At 44.6% G+C, this 17,259-nt stretch overlaps 3 protein-coding genes across 3 annotated transcripts; 1 reads left to right on the top strand and 2 right to left on the bottom strand.

The window, feature by feature from the left end:
- Nucleotides 1-696: 696 nt before the first annotated feature.
- On the bottom strand, nt 697-5,839 carry slc3a2b (solute carrier family 3 member 2b). Its single transcript, XM_084450158.1, has 9 exons — nt 5,822-5,839; nt 4,575-4,823; nt 4,261-4,451; nt 3,675-3,848; nt 3,427-3,521; nt 3,182-3,321; nt 2,220-2,541; nt 1,746-1,817; nt 697-1,409 (listed from the first exon to the last, which is right to left on the bottom strand). Exons 2-9 carry the CDS (start codon nt 4,793-4,795, stop codon nt 1,068-1,070), a joined length of 1,557 nt encoding a protein of 518 aa, XP_084306284.1. The 5' UTR covers nt 4,796-4,823; nt 5,822-5,839; the 3' UTR covers nt 697-1,067.
- A 2,766-nt stretch (nt 5,840-8,605) lies between these two features.
- Nucleotides 8,606-10,751, top strand: tmem179bb (transmembrane protein 179Bb; the record flags this gene model as incomplete). Its single annotated transcript, XM_084449660.1, has 5 exons — nt 8,606-8,710; nt 9,400-9,596; nt 10,067-10,204; nt 10,343-10,421; nt 10,617-10,751. 5 exons carry the CDS (start codon nt 8,606-8,608, stop codon nt 10,749-10,751), a joined length of 654 nt encoding a protein of 217 aa, XP_084305786.1.
- Nucleotides 10,752-13,013: 2,262 nt separating this feature from the next.
- Nucleotides 13,014-16,860, bottom strand: tmem151a (transmembrane protein 151A; the record flags this gene model as incomplete). Its single annotated transcript, XM_084450550.1, has 2 exons — nt 13,014-14,672; nt 16,801-16,860. 2 exons carry the CDS (start codon nt 16,858-16,860, stop codon nt 13,014-13,016), a joined length of 1,719 nt encoding a protein of 572 aa, XP_084306676.1.
- Nucleotides 16,861-17,259: the final 399 nt, after the last annotated feature.

Below are 17,259 nucleotides of genomic sequence, written 5' to 3'. Positions count from 1 at the left end.
AGGTGCATGTGCCTGACTCCACCTGCAGGTGGATCGTTTTCCTGTCTGACAGGAAACAGCATGTGAAGCTGTGTAAACATGTCTCTGAGCTTCCACAATACTCTCTGAATGAGTATGATTGATAGAAGCATGAAGGGGGAATCATGTATGTCTCCAGAAAAACGTGTAAGCCTGCACAATCACAATTTAAAGCGTCACTTATTTTGTGCTCATGTCAGCATCGTGTCAAGTAGACAAACATAGACAACCTGAGTAGATTGTATACAACAGATGTCCCTTTCCTCCACCATGACAGAAAAGAACACTAGGCCTATTGACTTGAGTGTGTGAAAGGCAGCTACCAATGCTTGTAGCAGTCACCTAGTGGTGACAAATTAAGAAGTGTTAAAATGTGAGACAGATTCCCCCATGTATTATAGACTTGTACAGTTTACATAAAGACTAGAGAAAGACACAGTCCGACACACTGAAGTGCACCACGACAGAAGTTTGAGCTTGGTGGGGAGGAAAGAGTGACGTGGTTTTAATGGTCAAGTGGCGGTTCATTTTACATTCTCATAAAAGTAAACCATGTTGCAAATAGAAAGACACATTCACTTTGTTCTTTTCTTATGCTTTTAATGGGAAGAAAGCATTTACACCCCTTAACCCATCTGATGTGCTCTACACTGAGTCACACAGCGCAATCATGCCAGTTCTTGAAACGTGGGAAAGAGGGGTGTTAACACAATACTGATACAGTTACAGCTGTAAACACATTCAAAATTGAAAATAAAAATGCTGAAATGGTTCATCCAATTATTGCATTTCATGGAATGTAATTTCTGTAACAGCAAGGGTCTAGTTTAACATCAAACCAGAGGAATAAAAGCCTTCACCATACAAGCTATTCAAGCTGTCAATGCATGTGCTACAAACGTAAAACCAAGCACCAGTGTATGAATGATACAGTGAATCACTTGACACTCCAAATGTAAAAGAATGCCCTAAAAATAAGAAAATCTACCTAAATATCTTAACATTGTCACAACAATAAAACATCAATGCCAGTCTCTCCCTTTCCCTCTTTAGGAGGAGTAGGGGAACTGCAGAAGGACAGCCTGGCCTCCGCCTATCTTCAGAGTTGACAGGTCAACAGGGCCATCTGGGGTGGCAGTGTCTGTGCGCACCCGGACTGCGGCCTGGGCAGGCAGGTCAGGGTGGGCCAACCCTAAGGTTACTGTGTCGCTTCCCCAGTTGAAGGCTGCCACGTAGCGTTCACTCTGATCCCACAGCCGGAGATAGGCGAAGGCAGAGGTAGAGTTGAACAGGGGGATAAAGTGCCCGTGCTGGAGGGAACGCTCCTTCCCACGGAGGTCACCCAGGGTCTTGAAGAAATTGCGTCTCAACAACCTTTGGTCCCTCTCCTCCTGAAGATGAGGGATACAAAATGTGTCAATATTCTGCAATCGATCAATTTCAAAGAATTTACAAGTTTTCTTATCGGCTGGCATACAGGTGTCGATGTAAAGACTTTGATTAAGGGCATCATACTTGGGGAGTGCAATTGTTTCGTTAGATTGTGTTGCATGAGAATATTTTCTCCTTTCTTTTAAGATTTGTTTTATTTAAAGTATTTATCATGTGTGCAATGTGTGTTATTTTGTAATATGAGTTTTAATATGTATATGCAGGGAACGCTCGTCTCGACTCAATGAGACTTCCTGTGTAATAATGGGGGGGGGGGGCGTTAGCGTTCCATTTACCTTCAGAGTCCCATTAATCTCTTCAGATTCATCCTGAGAGTCCCACAGCATCATAGGAAACTTTGAATCCGCCTGTCATAGACAGAGGTAAGCAATACCGCTTCAGATATCAGATAACCATCAAAGGAAGGAAAGTGCTTCTGAATGTGACCACTCAGATCTCCAGATTCTATTCAGGGGTTTCAAATGTAGGCCATGTTGGGGACCAACACAGGTGTTTCAAATAAATGAATTAGTTCTACTGCATAGGATTCTATGCAGTAGAGCCAATCAGATAAATTGAAACACCTGTGTTGGTCCCCAATATGGCAGGTCTAGGACTACATTTGAAACCCATGAATACAAGAACAATCAGATGACACAAATCGAAGCCCCGCCTTACTCACAGCAATACGGCAGTTATTGCAGTTCAACATTATGACTCAGAGGCCCTCATTTCAGGGCATTATTGTGGGGAAAACTCTGATGACTCACCTCATCCTCTAGACCAATCTCATCACCATAGTTGAAGACTGGGGTTCCGGGCAGTGTGAGCAAGAGCATCTGGTTAAGGCTGACCATGGTCGACCCCACCAGTGAGGCCAGGTGTCCCTCTGTCCGGCCCCCGATGTTCCAGGCCAGCTGGGTCTGCGTGTGGGCGGAGTACAGCTCCTGGACAGCTTCAGCCCGGTCCATTGCAGTATGAGCCCTACTGCCAGACCGCAGAAGTCCAGAGAGGAGCAGGTCCACCCCTGTGGAGTTCAGCAAGTTGGAGACCTCAGCAGGATTGGATCTCTCTGTAACTCCAATCAGAACCCTATATGAGACAAAACGCATTAATTAATCAATGACGATGTTGCCATCACAATAGCTGAAGAAACCACAAGTGGAAAAATGAAGTTACTTTGTGCCCTCAGGTTGCAGTCCATGCCACTAGAGGGCATATGGTAACAAAGAGCCATTTTGTGGAGGAAGCATGACTGAAACACAAAACTGTCTGCAATCCACAAGATGGCTCTTGTAGAAGTTTAAAGATTGAGAAATGCATACACTTGCTGAAATCAAGTTAATAAGTCTGATTTTTCTGCTTTTAGTTGTCAAGTTGTGTCTTGTGAAATATGTGGCCTTGATGAACTGTACCCATCCTTATCTGACTTTTGAAAACTGCTGCACAGCTGTGACACTTTTTTGTGCTGCTGTATAAATGTAATGAGGGAAGAACTCTTCAGTCATTTTGCATTGACTCTGTATTGTCTCTCTCCATACTGCATGTAAAAGGCAGTTTTATCCCTGAAGCCACAAAGTGTGAAGGCTTGAGTTCTTCCACACTATTGCATCACAATTTACTCAAATTAAGACCAACATATGTGGTTCTCTTATTAACCAATGACCCATGTTCAAGGTGCTCACAGTGAGCTTTTATACTGTAGACACATGTAAATAAAGAAAATGATTACCTTTTCTTGTCCTCCATGGCTCCCTTCTGGACGATAGCTCGGATATCATTCCAGAGAGAGGGAACCACCGAGGCCACGCGCTCAACTCCAGATAACTGGATCCCATCAACCCCCTGATCCAGCCAGAACACTAGGGCAGACTGGGTAGACAAGTTTAAAATATGAGCAATCTGTCGCATGTGAATCTTTTATGAACCAATACTGTTAAAGATAAGAGGCATAATGTTGACTATGTGAATTCTCACCTTTAGTCTCTCAGCAACATTGGTGACACTGACGTTAGAGAACCATGGCCCACTTCCCTGATAGTTTGGAGTTAGATCCAAGACCACAGAGATGCCTAGAAGGAGAAGGAAGTAATGACTCCACGTGCAATATCACATCACAGGAATTAACTTCATCCATAGATGTTGCAGACAAAAGCACTTCCACTAAAAATATTTTTAATGAACAAACTTTACACCACAGAATGAGAGTAAAAACAACTACTCACTCTTCTTATGTGCAGCCTGAATGAGACCTTTGAACTGCTCCAGAGTTCCAGCCTCAGAGGACACCTCCTCAAACTGCAGTTTCTCAGGGTCATCTGCCGGGGCAACATGGATGGGTCCCACCACCAGCCCCTTGACCTTCAGTTGGCCTAAACTGTCAATCTTCTCCTCCACACCTGTATATAGTAGAAAACCCACTTAGCTTCAATACATTCGGATAAGTGTTTGCAAGATGAGTGTATAATATCTAAAAGGGATCATGTCCACATGCAAAAAAACGTTTTACACAGGCCATTGTGCATTTCCTTGAGTTGGGCAACAGACTGAAGTAGAAACTTGCCAAATGGGCATGTTAGAGTAAGAGGGAGAGCGAAAAAGGGGAGGGGAGGTTTGTCTGGTTAAATAGGCTATTGTAGTCCCTCCCAGGCCCCAGGGTAGCGAATGTGTTCACGTGCCAAAAAATGTGACCTCAATGCTGTCGACTAAACTAGACTTGGAAGTGCTCCAGAAGATTTTCCTCCCCCACTGACTGCATAGTGACATCAATGTCCCCAGAACCGCATACAGTGTCACCACTCTCATTCCTACCTTTAATATTCTGGGCCTCTGTGAAAGCTTTCACATCTCCAACTTGGTACAGCGGTCCATAATTCCACCAGTTCATCTCAGGAAGGGGTTTGCAGCGAGGAGCCTGAATAATGATGGCCACAGCTCCTGCCAGCATCCCCAGCCAGCCCAGCCAGAACAGAATCAGCAGGGCCCAGCGGGTTCTGACCCACCTGTGGTAGAAAAGGCAGAGGAGAACCTCTTAACTATATGTGGCTTCAGGTCTACAATATATATGATTGTTAATTCCATAGTCACATGTGCAATAGCTATATAGAATGGCAATATATTCTTACCCTGGCGTGCCGGCTACTTTGAGGAGCTCGTCTTTTGACAGGCCAGTAAATTTACTCTGCTTTTCCTCTGGGATTTTCACGCTGACGCTGCCGTTTTTCTCAGTCCCTATGGGAGAGACAGCGTCTCCGTTCCCCGCCTCCCCAGCAGTCATGGGCTGCTTCTCCTGCTCCATGACGTTGAGCTCCACATCTCTCAGGTCGACCTCAGTGTCTTGATTCATTGTGATGGGGAAGTCTCAGAAAATATCCCTAACAGAAAAAATAAACATTATAAATACTGCTCTAGACATAAGAGCCTGGTTAATTAGAGGGTCATGGAAGGGGAGCTGTATTCCAACACATCTCAAAGAACTCAATATAGGTATATTAGAAATCAAATCAATGGATGATTAAACACAAACGTGTCAGCACTGAAATGTCACATGTTGCTGTGTCATGTCAGTATGTCTGTACTCTCTAACCCTCGAACATCTGTTGTTTATGCTAACCTATTGCCTGCATTCCTCTGTGTTGTGTGTATGCTTGCTGTTTGTGCTTTGTTACATCTATTCCAACGGCATTAACTTTTGTCCTCACTGTAGGCTATAGCATTCTTTTAATCCGCGTATCCATTTTAAATAACTGTTTTACTACATTTGCTCTGTAAGGTCTACCGTTTACTTTTATCTTTTGTCATTTTCAGAAGCCTTTTTATAAAACATTGGCCAGGGACAACAGATGAAAATTAAATGGTTAAATCTGGCGTATTTACATTGATGCACTGTCCCTTCTTAAATAAACTGGAAAAATGAAATAACATTAAGATAGACCAGACATTTATAATTAGACCATTTATATTTAGAACAATTTGTGTGATTTCCCTTTAGCCTACATCTTATATGCGACACTTTAAACAGAAAAGGATGAGGTTTATCATGATTTACTGCTTTAATAGGATCCATGGTTTTCAGTGGCCCATGGCGTTGGAAACCGGATTGGTCTGGTTTCATTCTAGCCGGAAAAGGGTAAACTATAGGCTGAAATAAATGCGTACAGGCCTATAATATATTCTGAAATACTTAAGAAATAAATTGGGTATGCTAGTCATTGTCAACACTATTCCATGTTTTCAGCAGCCTAAATGTTAGAGCAAAAATATATGAATTCATTTACTTTTCAATAAATAATAGGCTAACCTTTACCATAAATGTACCCACAAACGGCATTTTTTTATGTCAATGAATAATATAACGCAAATAAATGCTTACCTTAAGATATATCGTTCTATCGTTCAAATCCTTTGTTGAAGTCGCATCAGTGATCGGCTTTATAGTCCTCCTGGGTATCTTACCGTCCGCCCATATTTAAGGAGGAGCCGAGAGAGAGAAGAAAGAGCACGCAGAGCTGATCATACCAGTCTGGTATCTCGTGTGATTGGATGAAACTAAATGATTAACAGAAGTGCCTAATGTCTCTGATTAAATTAACTTCCTCTCCTTAAGAGTTTATGTTCATCGATGTGCATTAGTGTTATTGAATACGAACATCAAGAAGACCACCTTAATTAGTCTGAGGTTACCCCGCCCCTCAGGTTTTCATGAGTTTGCAAGAGATCCTATAAACAAGTAGTCTGGGCTTTGCATCCCTTTACAAATAGGGCTACCTTTTGTTTTGAATTTGCTTCATCATTCAATTAAAAGTCATATCAAATATTTTGCTGTAGGCCTTCGTGAATCTGGATGTTATTGCAGCTTAAGTGAATGAGAATAGTAATAAAGGATTCAATATTGGCCTCTGCAAGTCTACATGCAACCTTTCAACAACATACACAGCCCCCCAAATTGCTACAAACAACACATTCAAAAGCCTCTTCTGTTTAATCATCTACCTCATGATTTAGCCTTAGGCCTAATTCTGACCCGATTTCTAATTGCACAGTTCTGAAATGTTTAAACTAAAAGCAATCTTAACTGGGATATTTACAACACATAGCCTATGTTATTGACAGACTAATCAAGATACAACAATGGTATTTTCTTGTGCTGATCAACCAATCAATCAATCAATCAATCAACTGATCAACATGAACTGCGTTTGATATTCAGTGACTCTTGTTTGTGTTGTTTGACCTGTTTTGCAGTTCTGCTTTGAGGAGATACGTCATCGATCACCTCTTACATGATCAGACCTGACTGCTCTCAGGAATCTGCTGGCGAATAATAACCTAATAATCAGCCTTTCTTCTGGATCCAGGGCCAAATATGTGATCATTCTCATGGTTCAGAGACTCCTAGGCTTTTGTTGTTGGAGGGCTGGAGGAAAACGTGTTCCAGCACGGGATGAAATGTGATGCTTGAAACGAGGGGGGGTGGAACGGAACGTGCTGTAGAGGGGGCAATATAGGCCTAGTGAGTCTGTTTAAGACCAGGAACTGAGATTAATGTATGTAGCCTACCTCTACTATGTCTACTGTCTGACAGGATGAAGAATAGTAGTTATCGTGTATAGAAAAGAGTATAAATATCAACAAAAACAAATTTTCTATTCATGTCCCACCCTCGAGGGCGGGGGGAGACAGAGTATCCGGTATCATGTAAACACTCCAGAGAGCACACTGGGTGCTAGGAAACATGTTGTTGCAAGATAGGGATGACCAGATAAGTCAACAACACAAAATAGATTAATATGTTAGAACACTGTCACATCTAGGCTAGCCGTTATTTGGTTATTTACACATTTAAAGTATCTATTTAGTGACTCAAGGGGTGACAGAATATCAGAATTGGTAACCTCTTTCAAAGAAACCGTCCCTTTGATTTCAATGATTTTTATTGTGTAGAACCGTATAGCTAAATGTGTCAGGCTTGAAGCTACCTTTTCCTAACTTCTCCCTTTCAGTTGACTAGAGCACCATCCTATAGAAGTATATTATAAGTTTATAAAATGACATATATTTCTAACTTATCAGTTAGGGCTATTGTACATTACTACTTCTGTGATACCCCAAGGTGGATATACAACTGCATGTATATTCCTATATATCCCACACAATATTGGGGCCTCAAATACACAAATTCATCCTTCCCCTCAGCTGGGTCATACAGCAAGGGCTGATTTGATCTGCTTGGTCTTTCCTTTTGTATGCTGAAGTGGATATTAAAATGTCTGAGACATCCCCACATCCTATAGGCCAGGGTCACATTTTAGAATGGTTTATTTTGTAGTCATTTCCATATATATAGGCTGTACTGCATGTGCTGTATATGTACAGTATCAGTCAAAGGCTTCTCAGGTGTGTCCAAACTTTCGACTACAATACCAGTCAAAAGTTTGGACACATTTGACTGGTACTGTGTATGTGTGTGTATACCAGTTTATTTATAACATTTCCCCCTGTAGCTTTATTCAGCTCATTAGAAGGCCTGGGCGTGATGAATCAATCCCTTTTCTGCTGCTTTTTCAATTGCACCCTTCACACATCCTCCTTATGGATAAAAATAGTTGAGTGCATCAACCAACCCATAGACATACACTACGACCTCTAGCTTTTCAGAATCAATTCGTTGTTTTTGTTTTTTCTTTGTTACACAGCGCCCTCGTGTGGTTGTGTGCAACCTTGTCATATGAAGGCGGTGTAGGGAGATTATGGTCATGTAAACTCAAATTATTTATTTTGTACATGCGATTTCTATAGAAAACCATAGAGCAATGCAGACTGTGGTCTCTTGTGAATCACACCTTCAAACAGGCGAATAATTTTCCTTCTTGGGCTCTGTGTGTTTGTGTGTGTGAGAAAGTGTGTGTGTGTGTTATAGTATTTTATGTAAACTACCTCTGCATGCCAAGGCAATAGCAACATTGCTGGTGAGGTCCCGGGACAGTAAAGTGTGTATGCATTGCATTCTTTCAATTAATCTAACAATGGTTTACTATAGGTGCGTGAAAGGAAACGTTGCACATAGCTGCTGCCGGTCGTCTGGACTCTGGAGGCGCGCCTGTCTAACTGCGTGGCTTACTGTGCGGAACTGGAAAGGAACTTTTCAAACGTAGAGATGGTCTTGACGGCCCTGCCGTGGCTGCTGGTCCTGGAGCTGGTGTTGTATGCGGGTTGTTTCATCTGTGGAATAATTGCCGCAGCTACGCTGACCATCACTCAGGTAGGCTATGGTTTGACACCTGACGTGAGCTCGCTCTCATTAGTAGATTCATATTTTAAACTTGTTGAACATGCTTGTTGAAAGATACATCATCATGAAAACTAACACTGAAGCCCCTAGGATAGTGTAATAAGTCATATGACATATAATTCAACTATAGAGAACTTTAAGAACACTATTGTCTAGTGTTATTAGAGTAGGCTATATGTTGCAAACTTGGCTATACATTCTCAATTTAATTTTGAGAGAGAGAGAGAGAGAGAGAGAGAGAGAGAGAGAGAGAGAGAGAGAGAGAGAGAGATCTAGTGACCAAGGCAAAGCGATGTTTGGTATCATTGTGCAAAGATGTCTCTGGAATTCCATTCCTAGTTGAATTAGGCTCCCATTTGTTTCCAGACCTGGAGACTGAGGCCTGTGTGTAAGAAGGCCTCCTTGCAGATACTAATTTGAAAGCACATGTATCCCTCCCCTCCTGGGCAAACCCTCTCTGTCTGTGTCCATGAATTCTGTCAGCCAATCATTACTCCATTGAACCTTCAGTCTTTTTATAAGAATGTTGTAGTCCACACAATGTACAATTGATATAGTACACAGATTATTTTGCAGTAATCTCTATCAAATTATGTTATGATAGAAGTGCTTGTACAGTCATGCTATGCTGAATATTGCTGGGTTTTGTGTGTTTTCAGGGCCACTTTGCAGGGCAATGCATTCTATATGGGACCGTCCAGTACAATGCATCTGGCCAAAACCTGTTCCTGGAGAACCCCAGCCATCCCTCCCTCTGCTACTTTGTCTCAGCCATCTCTGTGGGTGTGTCCATCTACTGCTTCTCCCTGATCCTGTACTGGGCCTACACCAGCTGTGTGGACGAGGAGGTCAAGAGGTGAGCAGCTCCTTGGCCACGGGCTCCTGCAGAGGTAGCTCCCCCCTCTAAAGACCATCCTGACCCGGTGAGCTCACATTCTGCCTCTGTCCACGGATCAGTCAGCCATGCAGACCGTTTGTGTGCTAGAGAGGCTGTGCCAGTGGGTGTAGATCAAAATGATTAGCTAGCATCGGATCAACTAGCACTCTGACTAACATCAATGGCGGAACTTCCGAACGCAGTCTGGCGAAGAGCGAAAACATTTCCCCCCTTAAATTCAGTTATTGGCTCTTCTCCCCAAAAAAGTTATGTGAGCTGGCGAGATCAGGATGGTGTTACGAGGCTACAGCAGAGGTGCCACAGAAAGGGTCTCATCTAAAAAATAGTGCTTAAGACACAACAGCAAGGTCACACATTTAGAGCAGCTGGGGATTATGATGGCGTATAGTTTAAATTATTGTATTTTTACCCCCCCCCCCACCCCTAAGGGAGAGAGTGTGCCTGAGTGTGACCCTGGGTGTATGTGTGACGCTACTGTTCTTCCTGGTGGTGTCTGGATGTATCCTGAGGATCGGGAGGGACCGTCTCTGTCTGTCTGCCCTCCACAATGTGCCTGCCTTAAGCAGGTAAGGCTGCACCCTGCCGTTGGTTCGCTTGTCTTTATCCTTCCTACCACTGTCGCGCTGGCAGCCGATGATCAAGTATAATGTGTATTATAAAATGTATTATTTTGGGGGAATTTTTAATGATTTGCTCTATTTCAGTTGTGAAGAGGCGGAGAATCAAACCTGGCCCAGCTCTAATGTTGGGAATCGCTTCTATTCTGGTTTATATTGCGCAGAGGTCTGTCACGTAATTTCCACCACAAACCTCTCCTGATCTCTTTGACCACAATCCAATTTTAAAATGCTTGTTAATGAACACCAAAGGAAAATATAGTGCAATACAAGAATGCTGATTAAGATGAATTTTCCAAAACGTTTTCATGTGATGATTTTCATGTTTCCCTCTCTTCTTCTCTGTGTGTTTCTCCCCCAGAGGTCAGTGTGGGTCAGTTTCTTCTTCTGGGTGCAGATCATGGCGGTGGTGTTTGTCCAGAGGCGGCAGCAGTCACGGCCTGGGTCAGAATGGAGAGCCTCTGAAACAGAGCCCTTCTTCCACCGTCCTGTCTGACCACCACACTGACCTCTCCTGCAGTAGGTCAGTGTTAGCCATGCCCAGCTACCTGCATGCAAACACTTCAGCGCAGGGCTACGTTCTGTTTGGATATTGAGCTGCACTGGAAACCACAGCTTCTCTTACAAATGAGATGTGACGAGTGCATGGCCCTATTTTAACAGCAGATTAGTGTGAGGATGGGCCAAATTAAGATGACTGAGTATGCACAGTTAGTGATCCATGGCCATTATGTGACCCCAATACACCAATAACCAACTTTTATTCATTAGGCCTTAACTGTATAGTAATGAGTAATGTATTTCTCAGTACTTAATGATTGATTGCTGATCCCAATCATCAGACAAAAAGCAAATGTATAAACATGCTAGTCAATATGATATATCAAGACAGACTTTATTAGTGCTTCTATGCCATCACCCTACTCACCATAATCACATTCACCAACAACAAATTGGATTTGTAACAGTTTAAGCATGAGTAGCAGTCTTTTTCAAAGTTTTGGTGTGCTTTGTCAATGGGATTCCATTACAGTGCCCCACCATTACACTCTCTGACTACTGTGATGCTTGAATATGTAGTCAGTAGTCAGTGCATTGTATTAGTTAAAAAGGTCATTCTTTGAAATATCTGTCTACATTTGAGCTTGCGAACATATTTCAAGATATCTACTTGTGCTTAAAACTTGTGCATCTATATGTGTATTTGTGTGGATAGCAGAGCATATTTTGGCATGCTGGTTTCCCAATTGTGCCAGTGTTTGTCTGGATGTACAGTAACTTTATTATTGTGTTCTGTTGTGCTTGGGCAAATTATGTTTACCTCAAGTCATGTCTGTGTAGCACTGCTGTTAATTTGTGTGCTAACCTAATTTATAATCAGAATAAAAACCAAAATCAGATTAAGAAATGTTGAGATATCCCACATTCTGTTTTACATTATTAACAAATGTGCTCTACAACTGTTGATAATCCTAGCTAATGGTCCTGCAAATACGGTATTATTAATGGAATCAATGAATAAGGAGAAGGGAAGTAATAAGGACAGAGAATACCTGGGTATGGGACTGGAACCTATCCATACTTTCCCAAGATGTACTGTTACAGTAGGCATACCTGAGACTTGAAGGAACCCCCCTGCTTTATAAAAGTGATGACAAATTACCCGAGACATTTTGAAAGAAACTTATTATCTTTCAGGAAGAACAGAGATAGAGTTGGTTTAGCAACTAACTAAACTCAGTCAAGTACTGTATAATTGCTTTCTCAATCCTTTGGTTGTCTTCTCCCCCCAACCCCATCCACCATCTATTCACCCTGGTCCATGTTGAGGCAGAGATGTGGATGAGTCTTCCAGCAGATTCCTGATCTGTGCTGAAGCATCTCTGAGGCAATGTCCAATGGGTCCACCACAAACAGTCCCCTGTGGCAATACATACGCTTCTGGATTCTCATTCAATCACTATAAAGTAGGTGTGTAGTACTGTATGATAAAAAAAAAAAATTGCCATATGTAAGCTCTATGCTCCAATTTTTTCCTATATGTCACATGGAGTAACTTGTTAGAAGAGGATTGCTGAGATTTAACTAATTGGTTTTCTTCTATCAAGAATCATGCTGTTTCTGATAGTTACATTTCTGACGTCACTGTTATCTAGGTTAAGTACTGTATGTTTTCATTCTTATAAAATGAAAAGTAAATGAAAGAGTCCATGTGCAACCTGAAACTTTAAACAGGTTTATCTTTCCCTAGCCCACTGGTAGATTCAGCTTGAAAAGCTAAACTCTCTTTTCTACCATCTACATTCTACTGCAGAATGCGCTGTTCCTCTGAAATAATCTAATCTCATTGAGTAATGGAAGTACTGTTGATGCTCAATATAACATGCAAAGAACAGCTTCCATTTCTTACAAAGATACACGGTAATTAAGTTGCATTTGATCTTATTGTACTATGTACCCTGGTATTCACTTAGTGGTGTGGTTCTGTACTATAAAATAAAGTGCAACTTTTAAAGTTTTGTTCATTGTGAACAATAGAAGTTTTCATATCTCTTGTTCTAAACTCAAGTACATCTTTGTAATTTCATCAAGCACTTTAACCACTTTTCCCTCATGTTTGTTTTAGTAAGGAACCTCACAGGCACAGACTACGGTTTCCGGTTGTGCTCCACAACCCTCCCCAACACCCACCTTTCTCATTCCATAGACCACCTTCCACAATTGCAGTCGTGTATCTCACCCTGGCCAATCACAGAGACTATCCTGTGTCAAGGTCACCTCCCCCATGACAGCTCTCCTCGCCGTGAACAATTAAAACGGGGAAGTGGAGGGCATCCTGGTAGGCTGGCGGTCTTTCTGTAACTCCCTCCCGGACCTCAGCTCTCCCTTCCTCTACTTCCTGCGCCTCCTCCTCCTCCTCCAGTGGTACGCCATTTTCATCCTCATCGTACTCGTCCCCCACCAGGACCCCGCGGCTTTCTTCGGTCGTCCTACGGAGTCCCAGCCCCAGAAACCCTCCTCCTCCTCCGCCCCCCCCTCCATCGTCTCCCCCCCTGCCCCCGAGCCCTCCGCCCAGACTCCTGGAGTGGAACAGGCACGCTTGGCGCACCGTGTGCAGGCGGCCGAGCGAGAACACGCTGCGGCTGAGGGTCAGCCGCCCCGCCCCCGGCCGTCCCGCCGCCCCGCTCGGCAGAGAGCTGGCCCCCAGCGCCACGTTGCCTCTGACGCGCGAGGGCAGTGAGGAGCTGCTGACGGTCCTGCAGCAACGTGGGCAGCTCTGGAGGACGTAGCTGGAGTTTCGCCTCGTCGGACCGTGCGCCGCGGCCGCCAGCGTGCTGGTGTTCAGGTCCATCAACACCGCCTCGGAGTAACTGGGCACCAGCTGCTGGTTGCAGCGAATGTGCCACTCTAGTTCCGTGATGTCGACCGTGTTCACCCGGGATATGACGCGCAACCTGGGCCCGCCGCCGCCTTCCCCGTTCCCTCCCCTCGAGCGGTAGCTCCCACCGTCGCCGTCGTTCTCGCCGCTGTTCTCGTTCTCGCCGAATAGCTTCTCCACGTGGTAGTGCACGAACGCCGTGCGGTACTCCGACACGACGCGCAGTGGCCAGGACAACAGCAGTGCGGAGGCCAGCCAGAACACCCGGCGTCGGGAGAACCAGGGCTGCCGCGCAGGGTCGGGGAACGCCAGCATGTTCTCCCGGAAGTCGACGTTCTTGAGGTGCATGCCCTCACGCGCCTCCATGTAGTCGTCCAGGCCCTCGTTGTCTGCGAAGAAGCGCGCCCGCTGGGTCAGGTAGGCAGCCTCGGCGCGGGCGCTGGCGAAGCTGAAGCACTTGGTGAAACGGAGGCGGGTGGCCGGGTGCTCCAGGAGGCCGAGGAGCTCCTTGGACACGTCCTTGACGCCGTGCCGGGCGTAGTCGAACTCAGAGCTGGCCGCGTGCGTGTTGACCCGCTCATGGTAGACCTGCGTGGTGGTGTACGCGTCGCCATTGCGATAGCGGGTCACCTGCCTCGTCCGTCGGACGTAGTGATAGCTGATGGCCTTCCACCAGATGCAGGGCATGGCCTGCTGGAGCCTCTGGACCCTGTCGTACACCTGGCCGATCTCCACGCGCGCCAGCGACGCCGTCTTCGAGTAGCAGTGCCAGCACTCCACCAGATACACGATGTAGAGCATGACCAGGAACGCCACAGGGATGTACACGTACCCGTTGGAGCAGGGGCTGTCGTGGTAGAGGCGGGCGCGGCCGCCGTAGTAGAGGCCATGGTCATCGGCGGCCATGACGGTGACGCGGTAGAGGGAGCACCACCCGAGCGTGCCGAAGCAGCCGAACATGAGCAGCGTGAGGAGCAGGCACTTCCAGTGGGACTCCCGGCACAGGGACCCGGGGAGGGACGGTTTACAGGGACGCTGCTATGGGGGTGAGGGAGGGGTAAGAGACAAGGTACAGGTACAGGGGGAACGGAGGGACAGGTTATGTCCACATACGAATAGAGATTTGATTTAAAAAGTGATAAATGGGTGTGTTTGGCTTAAAGGTCATGTCTCAGGGACAAACCGTAACGGTTTGACAATAAAAGTTGTTTGTTAGTGTTGTTGTTTGGTGATAACGGGAGGCATGAGTGAGTAGTGAAAGGACATGGATCAAAGTATTAGATGTGAGGTGAGGAGTGAGTACAAGGTATGATGATATAGTATCAGTCATAATGGGCAATGGGGTTTTGGGGGGGGGTTAAAGGATAGGAGAGGTGAACAGTAGGAGGACAAGAGAGACAAGGAAAGGAAAGGGTGTTAAAACTGGATTTTTTCTAGAAAGGGAAGAACAATCAGAGAGCATAAAACATGAATTGTATTCCATGCCAAAAATACTATATAGTAGTAGCCTACATCTAACTGTACAGCAAAGTGCTCTGGCTTTAATTTATTATGCATCCATCTTGTCTGCCCCCCCCTCCCCCCTTCATAAAGTGATAACGGAATAGACCGTTACAGTCTCTGGAGGCATGCACACATTTCCTGGCAGTGTGTAACCAATACCATGCAGCCCCTTTTAAGCACATGGTTTTAGTGGATATTGGAAAAGGCTGATGCTTTTAGGCCTCATTAGAGTGAGAGGCAAGCGGATGAGCGGCACTGTAGCAACTGCTGCTTCCCAATTTGAGTATATGCATGCACTGAAAAAGCATAACATGCTAACAATGTCACTCTTGGACACATATAATCATATAACTTAAGAAGCAGAAAGAGGGAGACTATCAGCATTCTTTTTGGAGTAGTAGAATAGGCTCTCTCGTATCAGTGCCCTTGCAGAGGAGGTTGGTTCTGTTGGCTGCTGACCAAATTATGGGGCCAGGGTTCATCTTGGCAGAGGTGCAGAGGTTTAATTGTAGTTTAATTAGGAACTAATTAGGGAGCAGACTGAAGGGAAAGACCACGGTTTCCGAGAGAGTGGCAGAGAGGACTAATGTCTGTTTGTGTGTTTTAATGATGATAGACCATCTCTCTACTTGCCCTGCACTAAAAGGCAATTAGTGCGGAAGAAATAAAAACAGGAGTGGATGAAAGGAGTTCTGAGAGGACTTGCTACTCTTTTCCTGAGCAGCCCTGGCTGTTGTTTACAAGCTTGATAAACAAAAATACACAAGCAGTGTTGTATTTCCTTGTATGCTGTAAAGCTAAGGCAAGTTTACTGTTGAATTAAGTAAGACATTCACCCAACACTTCAAGTAACATTCTGTTGAGCTCAAACATGTTGCACTATATATGTTGTAGCCTACATTTCCGACTCTGTTTTGGAATCAAGAGGATGGGGGGTGGCAGACAGAAGATGAGAGAGGAGCCCCTGTTATCTGGATTAGGGTGTTACATCTTTAAAGATCCTGGGAAAGATTTTAGGAGGGAATGTAAGTAGCACTCCAGAAATAAAGGCTATCACAACACATAATCCTGACATTAGCCTACAGAATGACATGAACATTAGGAAACTAACATGTTAAGGACAAAAATAAACTACACACTAAACGTTGGTCCATCTCTCTACGTGTCATTCAATCAAGAATTACACAGGTTTTTGATTAGCAACTTTAAGTCACATTCTAGGTTTACTAGGCCTACTCACCATATAAAATACATTATTTATGTTTTATCGTGCTAGTGAAATATGTCGCATACAAATATTTAACTGAACTGCATTGCAGTCGCGTACGTCTCCCCATTAGTAGACGGTTACTCTTCAACCTTGTCGGCCAAAACACTAAAATCCATGGTAGCCTACAGTCCAACTGGACTCTGAAACTGCAGCTCGACGCACCAGCGTGCACGGCTTTTTCTGCTTTCGACATGGGCTCTGAGAGAGGACCATTCTGTTGCCACTTGAGCGCGTTAATTGCAGGACAACGTGAATTCCTGGAGGCGCACACTCACACACCTTCTATTCTATTATAATACTTATTATGGGCCTAGTTGCCTACATAGGCTGTCATATACGTGCACGCACCCACATACAAACACGCACGCACACAGGAACAAACCACCGTTCTACCTCTTCTCTCCCACCCCCGTTGAGAAAGGGAGCTTCTCCGGTCACGGTCACTGCAGGCATCCTCGTTCGCTCCTCACTTGCTAGGATTTGGCAGGTGTTGGAGTTCTGTTTCCCACGAAGGGAGGTGCGGTGTCGAGACCTCCTCCTTTGGCAAATGCCGTGTTAACATTCTCCATTTCAGAAATGTAAAATCTCCCGAGAGAAGACGTGGGCTACTCGAGCATTCCCCTAGTTAAGTTATCACACCTCAGACCAGCCAGCATCCTCTTGACGGCTCCAGTCCTCTTTCACTTCATTATGCGAGATCACCGTTTCCGGTGATGTTTTCGATGAGTCGTCACCGTAATTCTTCCATAAGCATTCACTCATTTGACGCCACCGGCGTCGAATCGGAGGACAGACGTAGCAGAAAAGACTATTAGCGGTAGGCCTATTGCTCTTAGTGCAGATCCTACTCTC

This window comes from Borostomias antarcticus (assembly GCF_949987555.1).
Source record: "Borostomias antarcticus genome assembly, chromosome: 15".
NCBI classification, from domain to species: Eukaryota; Metazoa; Chordata; class Actinopteri; order Stomiiformes; family Stomiidae; genus Borostomias; species Borostomias antarcticus.
The sequence above is the reverse complement of the archived record's forward strand: the minus strand, read 5'-3'. Positions and strand labels throughout refer to the sequence as shown.